This window comes from Culex pipiens, chromosome 1, assembly GCF_016801865.2.
Source record: "Culex pipiens pallens isolate TS chromosome 1, TS_CPP_V2, whole genome shotgun sequence".
In the NCBI taxonomy this organism is placed as follows: domain Eukaryota; kingdom Metazoa; phylum Arthropoda; class Insecta; order Diptera; family Culicidae; genus Culex; species Culex pipiens.
The window spans coordinates 45,856,658-45,876,810 of record NC_068937.1 but is presented as its reverse complement, the minus strand read 5'-3'; the positions used below and the strand labels follow the sequence as shown (position 1 = coordinate 45,876,810).

Genomic DNA, 20,153 nt, shown 5'->3' with positions numbered 1-20,153 from the left:
GAGGCTCAGAAAACTTAAATTTTCAATAAAAAAATCCTGTTTGACATGTTTGTAATGTCATTAAAATCTAAAAAAAAAACAGCAACAAAATACGAAGATTGCAAAACATAATTGGATGGCAAATTTGGGCGTACTCACGGAAAGTAGTTCCATCGTGAATTTAACAATCGCAATTAGCTGGCTCGTTTTTGGCTAAAACACAACTTTTTTAGTTGTACCAGCTAATTATTTAGTAAAAATTCAGGACCCATTGTTGTTGAAATTTAGGAACACCGATTGCTATTCTGCTGACAGCAACTGACTGCCTGCATTCCACTGACAGTAAAATTTTTGCTAAAAGAGCTCCTATTTTAGCTAAATTTTATCTAAATTTTAAGGACAAATTAGGTAGAAATGACAGCTCACGGATTCGCTTGTCAGTTCATGTTTGCCTTGAATTCTGAGTGGTTGTATGTTTTATAAATTAACGCAAAAAGAATAAAACAGTGAGGTGCTGTGACGCGAAGTGAAACTAAGTGATTCTGTAAAGTGTTTTGCAGTGATTGTTGTCATTTACGACTGTAATGTAAGTAAATTTAACAGCCACCAAAGTTGCAACTGTCGGGAACGAATCGACGCACGACGCTTCGAAAAGATCGCACGTAACATCCATGGTCCATTCGGGCCAACCAGCTTTCCTCTATCGGCGCCCTTAGCAACACCTCAACGGTGATCGTAGTCCAGAGACGATCGCGGAACGCCGAGTGGCGTTACCGGTTGGACGTGTTTACCGAAACCCGTCGCATCTTTTTCGACCGGCAGAGCTTAAAGTTCCAGCATTTCTACGGTGTCCAGTTCTAGGTCTTGATAATGTTCTCTTTCGCTCCATTTAAATACATGGAAGGCTGTAAGACAGTACTGTTGAAAAGGGTTAAAAGTTTTTTAAAATTCTAATCATAATTTTGATAATTTCAGAAAAAACAATGGGTTTGTTTGGCAACTGGCAAAAACAGGTGGAATCGGGCTAACAATCTGGTGACATTGTATGGCGAGTTTTACTACTCCGAGGGCACTTTACGATGTTGAGCTAGGATCGGCCACCCGGGCGACAAAAAATCAACGAGTAAGTCTGGTTTTTTTTTAAAAATTATCACTATGGTTCTTCCTTAACAAGTTCCCAGAATCTCATTTCATAAAAAAAAAACTCGAGAAATGATTCCTTACCCCAACAAACATCAATCACACAATGATTATTTACAAACTACCTTACCTGATGATGATTTGTTGTTTTAAATTGATTTAATCCCAGTACAAGGTCATCTTCTGCAAAGGTGTCATGAATTATAATTCCCTGTCAAATAAAAGCAATATTTATATTAATTTGAGAAAACCGAGTACACGAAAAGTTTACCTTTCCCGAGTGTTCTGCTTAAACTACCAGCAAATGCAGCAACGTTTGCAAATTTTCCGAAAAGCCAGAACGTATTTGTAAACATACCAGCGCGATTTTGGAACTTGATTTGAAACGTCAAGCAAACTGCTCGAATTAATTAAACTCAATAATAAGTACGAACAACCCAAATTTGCGACTATGTTGATGGTAGGCTTTAATGGGGGCATTCTTTAACTATGTAACGCTTTACTTGTAATTTGTAATTTGTTGTTTTATGTAAAGATTGATGTTTTTCCCTCTCCACCATCGTTTCCAAATATCCGCACATAACTTTTGTAAGAAGCGTAACAGTCTTCGAACCTGGCACTGGCAACGCATGTGTTGCATGTGGCAAAAAGCATTGCTTCACAAAAAACTCTTTGTGAGGGTACCATATGTAAAATGTTTTCTTGTAATTTTTTTTAGCAATGAAAAAATAAAGAAATCAAAATTGAATTACCATTAAATTGACATGGAGCTTTAGGACCCTATTAATAAAAAAATATGCATCACAATGGAGCACTTCCACTCAATTATTCCTAAGACTGGTTGCAACGCGGCTCTACTTTGTTCTAGCTGTTTCATTTTTCAAATAGAACTGAAACAGACCACCCGCAACGCGGAGTTGCAGTTTTATTTTTCGAGCAGTATTTTGAAACCGGAGTAAAACTGCTCGACGAGTTTGTATCAAACGTGAGACGATTTGGAACTGGAATAGAACTCAGTTTCAAAAAAATCAGATATATAGAGATATCCACGTATTCTTACACACACACTATGATGCTGTGTTGATAATCATACGCACACAATTAAAAGCATTTATTTGAAACAACATTTAGATCAGCGCGTTGCGAGCACCGTGTTCTAGTTTCATTTCCACCAGTTCTTAAAAATTTAAAACTGCTCGCAATTTGAAACAATTATAAAACTTCGCGTTGCAACCAGTCTAATGGGAGAACTTTCATATTTGTACCACTTGAATCCGGTGCTCCATTCGACACCTAACTGCTCGATTTTTACAAAATGAATAGTTAAATCTGATCGTGTACACGGTCAATTCACAGATTTTTTTTTTGTGAAAACAAAACATAAACAAACAAACAAAACCAGTCAGCTGCAAGCTCGATCCAAGTAAACCGCGCGCAAATTTGCCAAGTTTTGAAGTTCTCGCCACAAAACACTACCCGTGAAGGTCGCTTGCATTGTTTTTATTCGCCGTAATCAGCTCAATTATGCGCTGGCCGGTCTTGCTGGTGTTCTCCAGAATGTCGACGTACTCCTGGTACGGCGTCTTGGCCAACGGCAGGTCCTTCCACAGATTGGGCGTCAGAAAAGCGTACGTCTTGACGATGGCCGTGTAGGTAGCCTTGGCAAAGTTACCCAGCGTGGTCGTCAAACCGCGCGTCAGCGTGTAGCAATCCTTGATACTGAGGCCATCTGGAGCAGCTTCTTCGGGACCGGAGCTAACACAATGCCGGTACCACGGCGAGCCGGGATGAGGCGCACCAGGAGCGGACCACACTTGCCGAAGATCTTGCAGGGCACGGTGTGGGGCTTGCCGATCTTGTTACTCCTATAACCACGGCGAACCGGCATGACCGACAGCTTGGCCAGGATGATGGCACCACGGATGGCGGTGGCCACTTCCTTGCTGCACTTGACGCCGAGACCGATGTGACCGTTGGAGTCACCGATGGCGATGAACGCCTTGAAGGGGGTACGCTGACCGGCACGGGTCTACTTCTGGACGGGCATGATCTTCAGCACTTCGTCCTTGAGCGAGCGGCTCATGGAAAAATCGATGATCTCGAACTCTTTGATCGTGAGCGAGTACATCAGGTACATATCCTCCATAGGTGCGGATCTTGCCATCACCAGCACCGTCGCGAGAACCAAATCCTCCTCTGAATCCACCACGGGCTGGAGCTGCGTCCGCCAAATCCGCCCAAATCTTTAACGAACCTGGTTCCTGCTCCTCTTCGCAGTACGTCGGATCACCAGAGTTTAGCTGAGCGCGTGAGAAAAGAATGAAAATTTGGACCGCAAAATTGGAGGTAAATTGCAATTGAACCGTGTAATAGTACTTAGGCCAAAGCACTTATTTAGTCTTAAAACTCAGAAACGCCTTTTTTTTGGAAAATTATATTTAAAAAACTAGTGTGAATAATCGCTAAATTAGCTTAACTAACCAAAAAACCTAGCAAGAACAACGAAAAAACAAGCTAAACCAGCCAAAAGGCTGGGTAAATACGAGCAGCTTTTTGGGCAAAAAAGATTTTTTTTTTTAAATCTTGCTAAAAAACCCGATTTAATCCCACCTGGGGTGAGATAGAGCCTTTCTTACAAAAGGAAGTTAACGGCAGTTGATTTTTTTTCAAAGAAATAGCATAATACAATTCGAAACTCAACCATATTTTTTCATATAACTGAAAAGCGTTGGTTTTTGCCTCATTTGCCATGGCCGGTTGTAAGCTGTGCTCGCACACAAGCATTTTCGATTTTTTAAATCAGAACACATTGTTTTTGAGACAGAGAATTAGCTCACAATTTGCGATGTTCGTAATGTTTTCTGCATATCGCTAAATTGTTCGTATTCTCTGAGTGTTTTTTTTTTTGCACTTTTCAAAATATCAAGAATTAACGAGAAAACAAAATAATTCCGTCTTGCTCCAATGCGTTAAAGTGGTTACAAAATGACTAGCAGAAAGTGTTTCAACACCCGAGAATTTTCCGTGTTGTAAACAACGATGTAACGGTAAAGCCGCATAAATGTTCTTGAAAGCTTTGAAACGCCTACTGTAATTCACTAAACTGTCATTTAGGCGTTATGCAAAATTGTGAGCTTTCAATAAGTATGCATGAGTATGTAGTATGCATTTAGGCGTTTTTGGGATTGGGAAGCATACAACGGCTGAGCGCTCGGTGGGACTTCACTACGACAAACGCAAACGTACCGAATAAACCACCTTGGTGTGCTGGTACGATGCACAAAAATACTAATACACAAAAAGGCTAGTACCGAAGCTAGAAAACCAAACCCGCGATGTGCGTTGTCACTGGCACATGGGAAGCTTAGACGTTTCCCAGAAATTCGTTCGCTCAGAGTTCGATCAGAGAATGAGCAAAACAAAAAAAAAGGCAAAAGAATGGGCATGAGGCTTCAGAACAGATAGCTGCTTGCGTCAAGTTTGCGTTCACTGAAGCTTAGCATAGAAAATAATGATAGGCGATATGTGATGAACGAGCAATCGATAAAGCAACTTGCACTAAAAGGGGGTAATCTAGTATCAAAACTCTATTCGCGCCAGCATTACGCGCCAGCATTGCTCGCGTCTGCATGTGAAGCTCAACTTGACAACTTGTCGACGAGGCGACGAAAATCGATCGTCCATGATTTTTTGCAAATTTTTCGAATTTATATTTCTCGAGAAATGATTTGAGAACGAAGCTTGAATTGGAGTCGGAGCCAAAAGCAAACACTATACCTTTCTTTAGTAAGAAAGGCAAAAATGGAAATTTTCTAAAATCAGAACGGTAAACCCGAATGAGGTCAAATTTGTTTCAGAACATCGAGTATGGTCTAGATTATGATGTGGAGAAAAAAAATTAGATAAAATGCCAAAGGAATAGTTTTGGCATTTGGTGAAAGTTGGTTTTTACCTTTTTTAGGGGTTTTTCCCCCTCACAGTGAATTAGTCCACAAGCTGTAAATCAAGAACCACATTACCGACGTGGATGAAAATTTGGGAGGATGTAAGGCTGGAAAAATGCAATTTTTTGGATAAATAAACGATTTCAATACTTCAATTTTCGACCGAATTTTCATTTGAAAATCGCCTGATTTAGTGAAAACACACTCCGAGTTCCCATAAAAAATGGATAAATTCAAATTTGGTATGGAACTGGTTCAGGTTCAGCACATCCCCTTTCAAATGCGCCCAAGAGAGCTTAAATCCATAATGTGGGCTCTGAGAAACCCCCTACCACAAAATTGAGCACTTTTTTACCACACACGGACGTCACGCGTGCTCTACAGTAAATTAAGCGCCAAAATTCGGATATTGGAGGTAGACCAAGTCTGTCATTGTCAATCGATCGGGCGTCGAAAATCGATCGTCCATGATTTTTTGCAAATTTTTCGAATTTATATTTCTCGAGAAATGATTTGAGAACGAAGCTTGAATTGGAGTCGGAGCCAAAAGCAAACACTATACCTTTCTTTAGTAAGAAAGGCAAAAATGGAAATTTTCTAAAATCAGAACGGTAAACCCGAATGAGGTCAAATTTGTTTCAGAACATCGAGTATGGTCTAGATTATGATGTGGAGAAAAAAAATTAGATAAAATGCCAAAGGAATAGTTTTGGCATTTGGTGAAAGTTGGTTTTTACCTTTTTTAGGGGTTTTTCCCCCTCACAGTGAATTAGTCCACAAGCTGTAAATCAAGAACCACATTACCGACGTGGATGAAAATTTGGGAGGATGTAAGGCTGGAAAAATGCAATTTTTTGGATAAATAAACGATTTCAATACTTCAATTTTCGACCGAATTTTCATTTGAAAATCGCCTGATTTAGTGAAAACACACTCCGAGTTCCCATAAAAAATGGATAAATTCAAATTTGGTATGGAACTGGTTCAGGTTCAGCACATCCCCTTTCAAATGCGCCCAAGAGAGCTTAAATCCATAATGTGGGCTCTGAGAAACCCCCTACCACAAAATTGAGCACTTTTTTACCACACACGGACGTCACGCGTGCTCTACAGTAAATTAAGCGCCAAAATTCGGATATTGGAGGTAGACCAATTCTGTCATTGTCAATCGATCGGGCGTCGAAAATCGATCGTCCATGATTTTTTGCAAATTTTTCGAATTTATATTTCTCGAGAAATGATTTGAGAACGAAGCATGAATTGGAGTCGGAGCCAAAAGCAAACACTATACCTTTCTTTAGTAAGAAAGGCAAAAACTAGTAAGACTAACCAAAATACCTGCAAAAACAGCAAAAAAGCTAGCTATACCAGCCAAGAGGCTGGGTAAAAGGTTTCCGCTGTGGTGGCATTAATGGAAAATTTTGAAAATTATTCCAAAAAAAATGGTTGAAACAGTAAAAAAAATTGCTGGACTAACTAGAAAACGCGCAAGAATACCATAAAATCTAGCTAAAATAGCTAACAGACCTTCTCAAAACATACAGCTTTTGAGACTGACAGCATTTTTCCAGCTTGCAAATTAGTAAAATTTACTAAAAATTTAGCTAGATTTATCATTTTTAGGACCTGGATCCAGCTGTCAAATCCAGGAATTTTTTTTAGGATTTCCAGCTAAAAAAAATCGTGGTTGAAAAAACAACCAATTTTTTTAGGGTTTTTAACCGAAAATTAGTAAGATTCACGATAAACCTTCTTTCCGTGCTTATAAACACAAGATTTTAACAGCCTCACGGCCTTACTAGAAATTGTTACGAAAAATTCTCAAGTAAAATTGTCTTATTTCAGCTCACTGCACATCATGATCGTTCAAGTAATATTTTGAAACAAAAAGGCGCACGATTTTTTTTTATCAATTTAAAGAGAAATCAAAATTTTAGTTACATGTTAATAAATTTTCTGAAACTATTTCAAAACCAAAAATGACAGCAGTTTCTGATCTCGAACGTTGTTTTTTTATGATTTTCTTGCAGAAATGTTTTTTTTTCAATGGCAAATAATCAGCACTGAAATCTTGGCACGAAATGGAAAACATATATTTTAAAGTCTATTTTTATCTATTGTACATTGAAACCATGATTAGCGAGTGAAGTAATATTTAATAATTAATGTCGGACAAATATTATGTAGATAAATTGATTTTGTTTTCATTGTAACAGACATTGATTTTGTGACATGATTTCTGCTGTTCATTTTAACTTGCGAATCGTTCGTTTGATTAATTATGACTTATTGACGCCGGAATACGGGAGATCGATTGATATTTAATTGCTCCGCTAATTAAAACCATTTATCATGGGGCTGCATAATTCATCAACGAGTCAGTTCACTTGCACGTAATTGGTGCTTGTTTGGCCACGTCATTTTTTTCCTTCGGGAAAAGCACATAAATGTTATTATATTTATATGCACAACATACTACTCCACTATCCGAGCTCAAGCCCTCTAACTCTCCACTTAATTGAAATTAAATATTGACGGGCTCCATTTCAGCGCAATCGCGCAATCAAATAGTGCACATAAAATCGGTCAGAAACGGCACTGGGCCTGAAATTGACGGTGTGACGTGATGGGAAAGTTTTAATGCCATCATAAAGCATTCATGAACTTTCAATCATAATTTTCGGGAAGGCATGTTTTCCATCTTGAAACTTCAGCAGTTTTATCATTTTCCCCTCTTAAAAACAGAAGACAAATCGCGCCAGTGAAGCTGCAGTGCTGGTCGCAATAATTTCCCACATTTTGTGGCCATAATTTTTCCAACCGACTGATTTCGCTCCCACCTGTGAATGAGGCTGCACTCTGTCGAATTGAAACTTTTCCGTACAATATAATTCAGCTCTCGGGGAAAAAATAAAGAGAGAACTACGGCTTCTCACCGGGGCTCCCAGTTCAACACTGTATAGAGGTCTGCAGACTTGTATTTTTTTCCCCCCGCGAGTGAAAACATTTGAACAATTTATTTCGCAGTGGAGCAACTTTTAGCGCAAAGGACCAGAAACCAGAAGGTAAGCTCGGGCGGAAAATCTGGGACTCTATGGCATCCTCAGCAGTTTTGTTCATTAAAAACTTGGAGCGCGGTTGCTGGTTGTTTGAAATGCTGGGGGATTTAAAGGTACAACAACTTGGTGAAAATAGAGCGGGGGGAAAACAAAAAATAAAAACTGCTGGAATTTTTCAGCTCGCTGAACAGGTTTTCCACCTCCAGCCCAAAAACAGTCAATAGTAGGGCTTACACAGAGTGAGCTAGAACGAGTTTGACGTTGTTGAGTGCAATTTTTGTTGAGAGGGAGATGTGGGGTTGTCGAAATTATTTTTTTTTTTGTGAAACAAAAAAACTGTTAAGGTCAAATATAAAGTCTGCAAGGAACTGCGATTTTTTAATATGTTAAAGCTTATTTTTTTACATAAATATACTAAATTAGCTGTGATGTGTCTGTTCTAACTGAAACCAATAAAAATAAATCATAATATTGTGCCACACATGGCTGAAACAAATACTCAAATCAAAGATTTTTTTGGTAGATCGTCGTTTTGCTATCTCGACACACTTTCAAATAAACTTCGGTGGCTTTGCAATATTAGGTTGAAATTTCTTTATTTGAGAGGAAAATTTTCTAATAATTTCACAATAAATCTGAAGCATATTTGCTGAGTTATCATCTCTTACAAAATTTATGCTATTTTGGTGATGTAGAGAAAACAATTTTTTTCCTATATGCTTTATTTTCAGAGGCTGTGTGTTAGCAACCAGTGGTACAATCTTCAATGTATTTGAAGCAAGTTTATGGATAATTTCTGATCTATTCGAAAAAAAAATGATTTGTACTGGTAAAAAAGTCAACAAAACTTAACTCATGTTAACTTTTTGATTACCAATTTAATTTTACGTCTAAAAATAATGTTAATAAAACTTGAAAACGTTTCAACGTTTCAACGTCTTTCAAATTTCATATTATTCTAAAATTTGGCAACACTGCCAAATGAGTTTGACCAACTTTAGCCATAGCTAAAAAGATTGCATTTTCTGTCATCTAAAAAAAAATTCTTAACATTCTTAACAATATTGCTCAAAAGTAAAAAGTTTTGTTTTGAAATCATAGAAAATCAATTTATCGATTCATAATATGTTGTTCCATACAACAAATATTTAATACAGTCCAGAATCGATTATCCGAAGTTTCGATTATCTGAAGTTCGATTATCCGAAGGATTGTATGGGTCTTTGGATAATCGGAAAAAAATCATCGTTTTTTTCTTTTTCTTGTTTTAAGCATCAAATTCGAGTTTTGCGACCCCATTTTAGTCAAATTTGAGTAGTTGATTGTCTATTAAATAATAAAATGCATTTTTTCAATACTTCGTCACGGCCATATTGGCTGACATCTTGGATTTAAAAATTGTAAATCACTTTAGCGTAGTTTAGGGGTCATTCATAAGCTCAAGAATCAAAAATCAGACAAAAAATTTTTTTTTTCGTGTTTTGATTATCCGAAGTTTAAATTATCCGAAGTGAAATTTTTCCGATGCCTTCGGATAATCGACTCTGGACTGTACCGTCGAATGGGGCGAATCGGGACTACAGTCGGAATGGGGAAAGCAGTTTTTAAAGCATTCAAAAGCTTCAAAGAAATCTATTCACTTTTTTAGTTGATTTGTATCTGTTCTAATCGTAATAAAAAAATATCAAAATATTCTGCAAGAAGCTAGCTAAAATAGTTGTCCTGATTCGCAACATGTTTTCCGATTCGCCCCAGATTACGGTAAAAAACTTTAATTTTTTGAAACAATGCAAATAACTTTAAATTGCTTTCGGTATATTTTTCATCGTTTATTTTTGTTTGAGTCAATTTGAACAATCTTCGATTGATTTATTTTTTAAATAGAGGCAGAAGAAATTTATGGTACATTACTATTTCATTAATTGAATTTATTTTATGTTTAAATCTGACAAGCAGAAAAAATATTAGCAAACATCCTAAAAATACCTGTCGATTCCAATTTACAAATTCAAATTTGCTTTTAAAATGGGGGTTATGTACAATTGAGTGTGTTTGCAATATTTTCCAGAAAACATAAACTTTTTAAAAAATGTCATAAAAATAATAGGTCACAGCTAAAAATAACTGTTCTGCTAAACAATCAAAATAATATCAATTAGAGAATTTTGCTCAAATTCTAAAATAATCGATGCCTCTGCGCTCTATTAATTAATCTAGGTAACTAGATAGGGAAACCAGCAAGCTTAGTACAAAACAGTAAAAAATTGTGTAAATTTGGAAGGTGTTATTTTGAAAGGTTCAATATTACCTCTTTTATGATACAATTTTACCTCAAATTAGACTGAAAAAGAGACATCGATGCACCTATTTCATTACAGATTCTCTTAGGTAAAATAACAATTTTTTTCTGACATAAATTATGTACCCCATCTCATTATAAATCGAAATATTCATAATTTGAGAATCAACTTTGCTGGGTTTTGACTATTTCTAGAGACTAAAAAATTAACCAATCTGTATTGGAACTCTACTTGTCAAATATAGCTTAAATCCTCCCTTCCTCACAGAAAAAAAATGATGGTAATTTTCATCAAGAAATAGAGACAGATTTTGTGTCAAAGAAAAATGTTTAATATTACATCAGGAATTGGTGAACTTTCATCAGTTTCTGATGAATTTTCATCAGGTTCACATTTTTACACACTTTTTTAGTAATATTACCCAAAAAAGAAGTAATATTCAACCTTTCTACATTCCCAAATTCAACTTTTTTCTGCTGTGTTCTCAATGAACTGATAGGGTTCGTTCAAAAATTACGACCAAGATTAGAGGGAGGACGGGGGGGGGGTTTTGCAGTTTGTGTCAGCCCATGTTAAAGGTATACGAAAAGTGCGTGACAGTGGGGAGGGAGGGGGGGGGGGTGGGTTGGGTATGAAATCCTAAAAATCGCTAGACGTAATATTTGAACAAACTCTAAGTGTTCAGTTTGAATCCCGCAGATTTGATTTATTTCTTGGTGTGCAGAGAAACTGTACAATCAATGTGTAATATTAAATGACTTTTCTGACGAAGGCAGTATGTCATTTTACCATCGGTTTTTATTACTGTTAAGTTGTCAATTTATCGAATTTTGATAAAAAGTTTTTTTCATATCTCTTGAATCATTTTTTAATAAAAAAAGTAGTTTTGAAAAAGTTTGTTCAATTGTTATTCTAGACCTGATCAAACCAAATCAAGAGTTTATTTAGAAATCACAAATAAATTCAATCGCATCTCGGTAAAAAATCTAGAAAGTGAGATCGTTTTACCCCACATAACCCACATTTTGCAACAACTTTGTATACTGCATTTTATACAATTTTTTTCAACTCTCGTTCTCTTTCTCTCCCTCCTGTCAACCCAATTTTGATGGGTTAAGCAGTGTGTGTATAATACTTTTGCCCACTGTTTCAGACGTGCACTGCACATACACATAAGTACTGCATGAAGTGAAATGTGAAAAAAGAGAACAACTTTTACTTGGTGTGAGAGTATTGGGGGTGAGGAGAAATCAAGTTACAGGCGAATTGGAAACTTTATTTTTGTTTCAATTTTAGTTTTCCCACACCCTGAACGCTTACGCATAAGCTGCTTTTCGAACACGAGGGTGGTGGGTGAATGTTGGCAGTTTGGCAACCGGATTGAAACTTTAGTTGAGTGTTCGGTGAAAAACTTGGCCGAGTGCTGCAATATTTATTTATTTTGCACTCAAAAGCTTTTAAAATGTTTCATTTTGATTTTTTTGCTGAACAATTTTTTGTCTCAATTTAGAGTGTTTTAAACCATTTAAATTTTGCTACAGAAACATATGAAAAGCTTCTCCCCTCTTCACTCATACAAGTGGACCCGTTTTAGGCAATGTCAATGGCGAATGGGCTTATTTGTTTGTTTTCTCGCAAACGACTGTGTGTGACTTTTGTATGTTCGCCTTGCACCAGGTACACTTTCAAGTAGAAGGAAGGAAAAAGAGCTCTTCACGTGAAATGGTTCGCTTTTCATATTTAAGTTTGGCCTCCCTTTTGTCTTCGCAGAAGTGCCATTCACGGGTGGCAAGTGCCGTAACTAATTAACGAGTTCCTCCAGATTTAGACATGCACGGGGTTGCCAGAATGAAGGAAATGTTCTAGTTTAGTTTCAGGTCAGTTTCAGTTCAGTTTCAGTTCAGTTTCAGTTCAGTTTCAGTTCAGTTTCAGTTCAGTTTCAGTTCAGTTTCAGTTCAGTTTCAGTTCAGTTTCAGTTCAGTTTCAGTTCAGTTTCACTTCAGCCTCATCCTGTGATGTTGTCAACATCAATTCGACTGTGTTTTCCAAGGCAGAAAACCAATTGACTTTGGTTTTTATGTCTGAGGGAGAGGAAAAGTGGAGCATCTTCTCCAAAACAAGCCCATCACAACACGGTTAAACAAGAAAAGTTTCTCTCGTTATTACCCTCATCACTGGCACCTCAAACACACATACGTTAACACACACGCACACAAACATTCACACTCACAAACAGATGAGCATAATTTGTACCCTTTCATCCGATTTCCCAACAGCAATTGTTTTCCCGCCAAGGAGGGGAACATGTTACGACTTTTATGGGTGTGTTCGTTTGAAGGGTTATGCATTTTGGTTGGAGAAATGATGGCCATTTTGGGTTTGGGCCACACACTCAGTGAGAGGCCAAACACGATAAATAATGGCCCCCTTTTCCGGTCAGTTTTCTGACGTGGGGAACGGAAGGAAACTTAGCAAAGGTGCTAATAACCGTGATTCATGGCGGCAAGTTTAGCGATGAAAAGTCTTTTCCGGCTAATAAATATTGTGATGTAATGTGATAAAAGCCATCGAGGGATGTGATGGAGTCATTTAGAAAAGTTTAGATCGTCTTTTACGGGGTTAGAAAACGATGGTTTGGGTTAATTGGTTTCTTTGAAAATTGTTTATTTTGAGTAAATTAATAATAGCTCAAGCCAAAAATAATCGTCCTAAAAAAAGGCTTTTCTGTGGAACGAAAACTTCAAAAATTTGGACTTTTATTCCTTCGTGGGCCATCGGAAGAATCAGAAAGGTCAGTTATGCTTTTGCAAGATATTCGAGAGAAAGTCACTTTCAGTTTAGAACGAAATATGAAGATAATTGATTAATCTTAAAAAATCCTCTTCACAAAATTATTTATGATTTTCAACATGCTATGTTGTTTGTGTGGATGTTTTTTTTTGTTTTTGACACATTCTCCAGCGACAAAAACTTTACGTTTTGGTTGAAAGGTCGAACATTTTAAAATATTTATTCGTTTTTTTATTGGTCCAATCATGAATCGTACCTGGATTAACAATTAAAAATGTTTATCATAACTAAAACATGTGTTACTAATTTGTTTGAAACCAAAAAGGGTCGAAATTTCGCAATTTTTCAATCTGTTGCAACACCACGGAGTAATCGAAGTGGCAAATGAAAACTTGTGTGTGTGTGTGTGCAACCAATTTCTAATCCGAATCTGTAATAACGTTTAAGTTTTGGAAAGGTTTTGATATCATACGAGACATTGGCGGGATTGCCGAAAAATTCATGAGCATGAGTATGGTTGACTGACAATGAGCTGCTACTCCGTTATTGACAGATCAGCTGAAGTTAAACAATGAATCAAAAATGATCAGTGGGAGCCAACCATCCATTCACTGTTTAACCTCTGAAGATCCCTTCTTTATTAGTCAATACCGGGGCCCTCCCAAGAAGCCTGCAGTTTGACAAAAGGGAGGAATGTTAGTCCGATAGTTGAAGTTGCAGACTCATCAAGCACACAGCTTTTCGCTATATACCTGTTGACACCGCATGAGACCGTTGAATCCACAGCATCTCCTTCAAGCATCACGGGATTGTTTTTTTTTAGGTTAGTAGGATAAAGTATTGGTCCCAACGTCGAGCCATCCGAGCTACGAAGCTATGGGAATATTTTTTTCAACACAAAAACACTCACGCACCACGCAAAGTTCTTGATATAGCAAAAAATGTTGCAACGCGACACATCTGACGAACTCAACCGTCAACGTGCCTTCCGATCTTCTTTTCTTTCTGTTTGCCGGATAGGGTATTGGTTTTCGATGCCTTCCGAGCTACGATGCTATGGGAAGGTCTTTCTTATTAACACATCAAAGCACTCACGCACAGTCATTTCAATACTAATATTTTGCACTACTATTATCCAGAGGAGTTAAACCGTCAGCGTACCTTTCGATCACAGATGATATAGAAAGGAGTTTTTTACAGTAATTTTACTTTAAACACTTAAGGGGTTACATACATGTAGATTGGCAAAAATTTTAGAGGTTGGTTTGAGTGCGCACTTAAACTTTTTTTAAATCTGTTTTCAGCACATTAAAATATACATTTTCATCTATTAACAAAACAAATTGAAGACATTTGGTTGTATCATTGCCGAGATAAAGCTATTTAATCGGCTCATAATTTTGGTGAAGACTCGTTGAACCGGTTCTGTGTGCATGACGAAGGCCGATTTTCAAAAAGTTTATTTTAAAAAAAGATAATTTTTTTTTATGTTTTTCTTATAAAAAATCGTTTTATATAAAGTTTTTTTTTATTTTTGTTTTTTTAAAGCAAAATTTCAAAATCGGACTTTTTCATGCACACAGGATATGTCTTGCGATTTTCACCTCTAATTTCAGCCAATTTAATCCATCCTATCTCGAGATATCGTGGCACCCGTAAATCAACTTTGTGTTTAGAGAAAAACGCTCACAAAGTTTGACAGTTCGCTTTGTGAAAGGCAAAATTTTGAGCATAAGTCGTCTCTTACTGTTTAATCATGAAATATATTCATGAAACTTTCAGGAGTGATTGAAAATCATGTTTTAAATGGATTCAATATGTTTTCTGTAATACAAATGTTGTGATTTTCTACATGTATGTAACCCCTTAAACATCATTTCATATTTTAATACAATATTGCACACGGCGTTGTGGCTTTCGATCAACGATGATATATGAAGGACTTATTTAATTATACAAACAAATTAGTACACCACTTTTTTTTTCTATTTCACACACAATGTCTGTCATCAACCGCTCGCTACCACTGTACAATTTGAACTCACTAATCATTGTAGAAAAATAATTAGCACTAATCACTCAAAAAAAAAAACTGCGTGGCAAACGAGCCTTTTACCAGGGTTATGTTTTATGTTTTATCACAGAGAACAGATGTATATCATTGAACAAACAGCATTGAAAAACGTGTGTAAAAATTCAAACCAAAATACGTTGAAAAGAGCTAGGGTGTGCACCATCCGCCTAGATAGCGCCACTTCCAAAATCATGATGGCCTACAGTAGCAGAACGTTGGACCATCTAATCACTACATAAAACATTCCGTACGAACGACATCAGACCAATGTCTGACTGTCCTTCATCAGAGGGTTGCAATTTTACGCGCCAAAGAAGGTAAACAAAACGAAATCGGACATAACATGTGTAAAGGGACTATTTTAAGTTGTCGCTTGAAAAATCATTTTTGAATAAAATTTCTGTTAGGTTTTCGTTAATCTTTATGCATTTTTGCATTATTTTTAGTCAACTGGAATTATACAGAAGGGAATTTTCGATTTAAACGAGGTTAACATTTATTTTCTTTCGGAATTATTGAGCCTTTTTCATTGTTAAGTCAAGTATTCTCAGCCGCAACGGTGGCGCCGCCAAGCGTATCCTGCACACTCTAATTTCTTTGATGCAAGATTGTATGCAAAGCATTTTTTTGTGCAACTTTGTTTACACACAAGTTAGAGCCTAGATGTACATCTGTTCTCTGTGGTTTTATGTTTTATGTTTTATGTTTTATGTTTTATGTTTTATGTTTTATGTTTTATGTTTTATGTTTTATGTTTTATGTTTTATGTTTTATGTTTTATGTTTTATGTTTTATGTTTTATGTTTTATGTTTTATGTTTTATGTTTTATGTTTTATGTTTTATGTTTTCTGTTTTATGTTTTATGTTTTATGTTTTATGTTTTATGTTTTATGTTTTATGTTTTATGTTTTATGTTTTATGTTTTATGTTTTATGTTTTATGTTTTATGTTTTATGTTTTATGTTTTATGTTTTATGTTTTATGTTTTATGTTTTATGTTTTATGTTTTATGTTTTATGTTTTATGTTTTATGTTTTATGTTTTATGTTTTATGTTTTATGTTTTATGTTTTATGTTTTATGTTTTATTTATTTCATGATTTTTGTAAAACTAAATTGAAACAAATAATCTAACCAGTTGCTCAGTCTTATTTTACCCACAAGCTTTTTTAAGAAATTATTATTAAAAAAATATCAAAAGTTTGAATTTGCTAATTTACAGAACAAAACTGATTTCCAAGTATTTGGATACAAAAATGTCACAGTTTCTTCCGAGTTATTCCTGACTTGTTCGTTGATTGCCACCCATACAACACTCTTCGATATTCACATCCTGACAAAATGATTGCTCAATTTGTGACACTGTGGCAAATGTGTATTACATCTCGTTATGATTAATTGAATTCAATTGAACGATCTATAAATCTGAAGAATGCAATCACATGTTGCGTAATCTTCTGTGCCTTGACAGAACTTCAGGCAAGATGTCATCAACACTTGAGGTCTGAGAGGAACTCCCCTACCCCTTCTTCACCACCCCTCCCAGCTGCGTTTCTAGCTATTATGTATTCATTGGCGGTGTGGTGCCAATATCCTGCCAATGAACGCCTTCTTGGCTTCGGCTTCGATGTTATTTATGAGTGCCTGCCTCATAAATATGGCGATGCAATTGAATATGGATATTTTCCTAGTTTATAGTCCCGCTTGATGTATGCGTTCAAGGGGTGGTGGGGAGGTTTGGGGGGAAATAATCCATAAATTTAGGAGAGCTTTCAACGATATCGAAGGCTTTTACATATTGAGTGACTGGTTTGCGGTTTGGACAAAAAAAAAGAGCTTTAAAGGTACTTACTTTATTTGTTCCCATATGTTTGTTCCGAAGTTTTTCAGCACCAGCAGCTCCAGCGCGTAGTTCACAAATCCGTACTGCCGATGCGTTTTAGTGTGAGCGAGGGCGTGAAATATTGGGAGAGAAAATAAAACAAACTTTGTTAGCAAAACAAATAAATTCAAACAATTACCATGAAGTTGAGCAGCATCACTTTAACACAGTTAGAAACAATTCGTGGTGTGCATTTTCCCGCGTGTAGCTTTAAATTTTCATTAAAAACTTTTTCGCCCTGCGAGCAAAGGATTCGCGTTGAGTGGGTGTGGGCGGAGCTGTTGCTTTGCCGTTCTAATTAAATTAAGCTTATCTTGTTGGCGCACAAGTAAACATATTTTTGTTTTGTTTTTCTGCGTTCAAATTTTAATGGTGGAGAATCTTTTGGTAGGCTAAGTTTGGTAAGATTAGAATTTTAAAGAAGTTTCTTGAAACAAATTTTAACAGCTCAGAACAACGATATCATTTTAAGTTCCGTCAGCAAGGTGACATTCTGTTTTGGGGTAAGATCGGATATTAAAAATTTACAGAACTTTATATAAACCATTCACTTTGCGCCAATCGTGGGCTCCCAAATTTTAGGAGTTTGTTTAGGACCTATAAAGGAACCCAAAAAATGTGTTGCTGATTGGATTTTTGCCATTTTCAATTTTCTCATATAACTCGATTCCACCCTAATGAGCCAATCTCTCCCCCAGACCCAATGTCTCCCCTGCTGATGGTTCGACAGTTTGATTGTTTTAAAAAACTGTTTTTTCGAGAACGAAAATCAACCGGGGCAAACCAGAAACTAAAAAGTTTGTCAAATATTGTTAGATTGGTATATTATCTATCAGTGATCCTCTTTCCAATAATACATGTAGAAAGTTAACATTATTTTAAAGATTTACAACTAAAAATCTTAAGTTACACAGATTTGCCAGGGCCAACAAGTGGATTCACGTAGATTATTATCGCTTTAAAATTGCATTTCACGTGATCCTGACTATATTTAGCTTTATTCTAAACCTCCTTATAAGAAAATATTGCTATGGAGCAATTCTCTACGAAATCGGTCTTTTTTCTTCAATTTTAATTTTTGTATTTTTTAATCCGGCTGAAACTTTTTTGGTGCCTTCGGTATGCCCAAAGAAGCCATTTTGCATCATTAGTTTGTCCATATAATTTTCCATACAAATTTGGCAGCTGTCCACACAAAAATGATGTACGAAAATTCAAAAATCTGTATCTTTTGAAGGAATTTTTTGATCGATTTGGTGTCTTCGGCAAAGTTGTAGGTATGGATACGGACTACACTGGAAAAAAATGATACACGGTAAAAAAAATTTGGTGATTTTTTTTCTAACTTTTTATCACTAAAACTTGATTTGCAAAAAAACACTATTTTTAATTTTTTTTATTTTTTGATATGTTTTAGAGGACATAAAATGCCAACTTTTCAGAAATGTCCAGGTTGTGCAAAAAATCATTGACCGAGTTATGAATTTTTTAATCAATACTATTTTTTTCAAAAAATCGAGATTTTGGTCGCAAAAATTTTTCAACTTCATTTTTCGATGTAAAATTGAATTTGCAATCAAAAAGTACTTTAGTGAAATTTTGATAAAGTGCACCGTTTTCAAGTTATAGCCATTTTTATGTAACTTTTTTCAAAATAGTCGCAGTTTTTCATTTTTTTTAAATTAGTGCACATGTTTGCCCACTTATGAAAAAAATATTTTTGAAAAGCTGAGAAAATTCTCTATATTTTGCTTCTTCGGACTTTGTTGATACGACCTTTAGTTGGTGAGATATTGCAATGCAAAGGTTTAAAAACAGGAAAATTCGTCAGCTGTGTGCTATCTTGTGACATAGACCAATTTGGTCGGAAATGAGTTAATGATGACGTTTTGCTATACTTAACAAACACTACAAGATGCTTTAACCCGATTTTGGAAACTCGCTTCCGTTTCCCGGATATCGCAATACACACTTGTGACATAGACCAATTTATCATCAAAATGATCGTGCACACTTGTGACACGTCATACATGTTGTTGGAAAATGTTTAAATTTTTTCTGGTTTTTCACAAATTTATGTTGATACACATTTTCTTAGGGCAATGCAATCTTTTGCTTTTGAAAATATACTGATTAAGTCTGTTAAACTATTGATTTGAGCTTATTTTAGTTTGTATGGGAATTCTGTGCACACTTGTGACACGTAGTACAATTTTACTTTCAAAACACACTTGTGACACGTGCTTTTCAGATTTTTGTTTACATAATTTACTGTATCTTTTAACTGGTGTAACCAAATTAGTTGAAACTTGGAGCGTTTGCTAAGCGATAGTATACGAATCGATTGCTTCAAAAAGTTTGGCTCTATCATTCATAATTTTGAAAATATTTATCATCAAACTTTAAAAATCGATTTTCTCGAATAGTACTAAATGGTCTATGTCACAAGATAGCACACAGCTGACGAATTGATGTTTTCTAAGTCTCACACAAACAGCCCACCATTTTTCAATGTCGATATCTCAGCAACTAATAGTCCGATTTTCAATGTTAAATTATGAAAAATTTGTGAAATTTTCCGATCTTTTCGAAAACAATATTTTCAAAATTTTTAAACCAAGACTAACATTTTAAAAGGGCGAAATATTGAATGTTTGGCCTTTTTGAAATGTTAGTCTTGATTTGAAAATTTTGAAATTATTGTTTTCGAAAAGATCGGAAAATTTCACAAATGTTTCATATATTAACATTGAAAATCGGACAATTAGTTGCTGAGATATCGACATTGAAAAATGGTGGGCTGTTTGTGTGAGACTTAGAAAACATCAATTTTCCTGTTTTTAAACCTTTGCATTGCAATATCTCAGCAACCAAAGGTCGTATCAACAAAGTCCGAAGAAGCAAAATATAGAGAATTTTCTCAGCTTTTCAAAAATATTTTTTTCAAAAGTGGGCAAACATGTGCACTAATTTAAAAAAATGAAA

General features: G+C 35.8%; 1 protein-coding gene and 1 pseudogene across 1 annotated transcript in view; both read right to left on the bottom strand.

The window, feature by feature from the left end:
- Nucleotides 1-20,153, bottom strand: part of LOC120417021 (guanylate cyclase soluble subunit beta-1) — a 113,972-nt gene that overhangs the window by 65,713 nt on the left and 28,106 nt on the right. Inside the window, exon 3 of the mRNA XM_039578960.2 lies at nucleotides 17,139-17,212. Coding sequence (XP_039434894.1) covers nucleotides 17,139-17,212 — 74 coding nt within the window. The remainder of the gene's footprint in view (nucleotides 1-17,138; nucleotides 17,213-20,153) is intronic.
- Nucleotides 1,964-3,443, bottom strand: LOC120417030 (40S ribosomal protein S2-like; annotated as a pseudogene).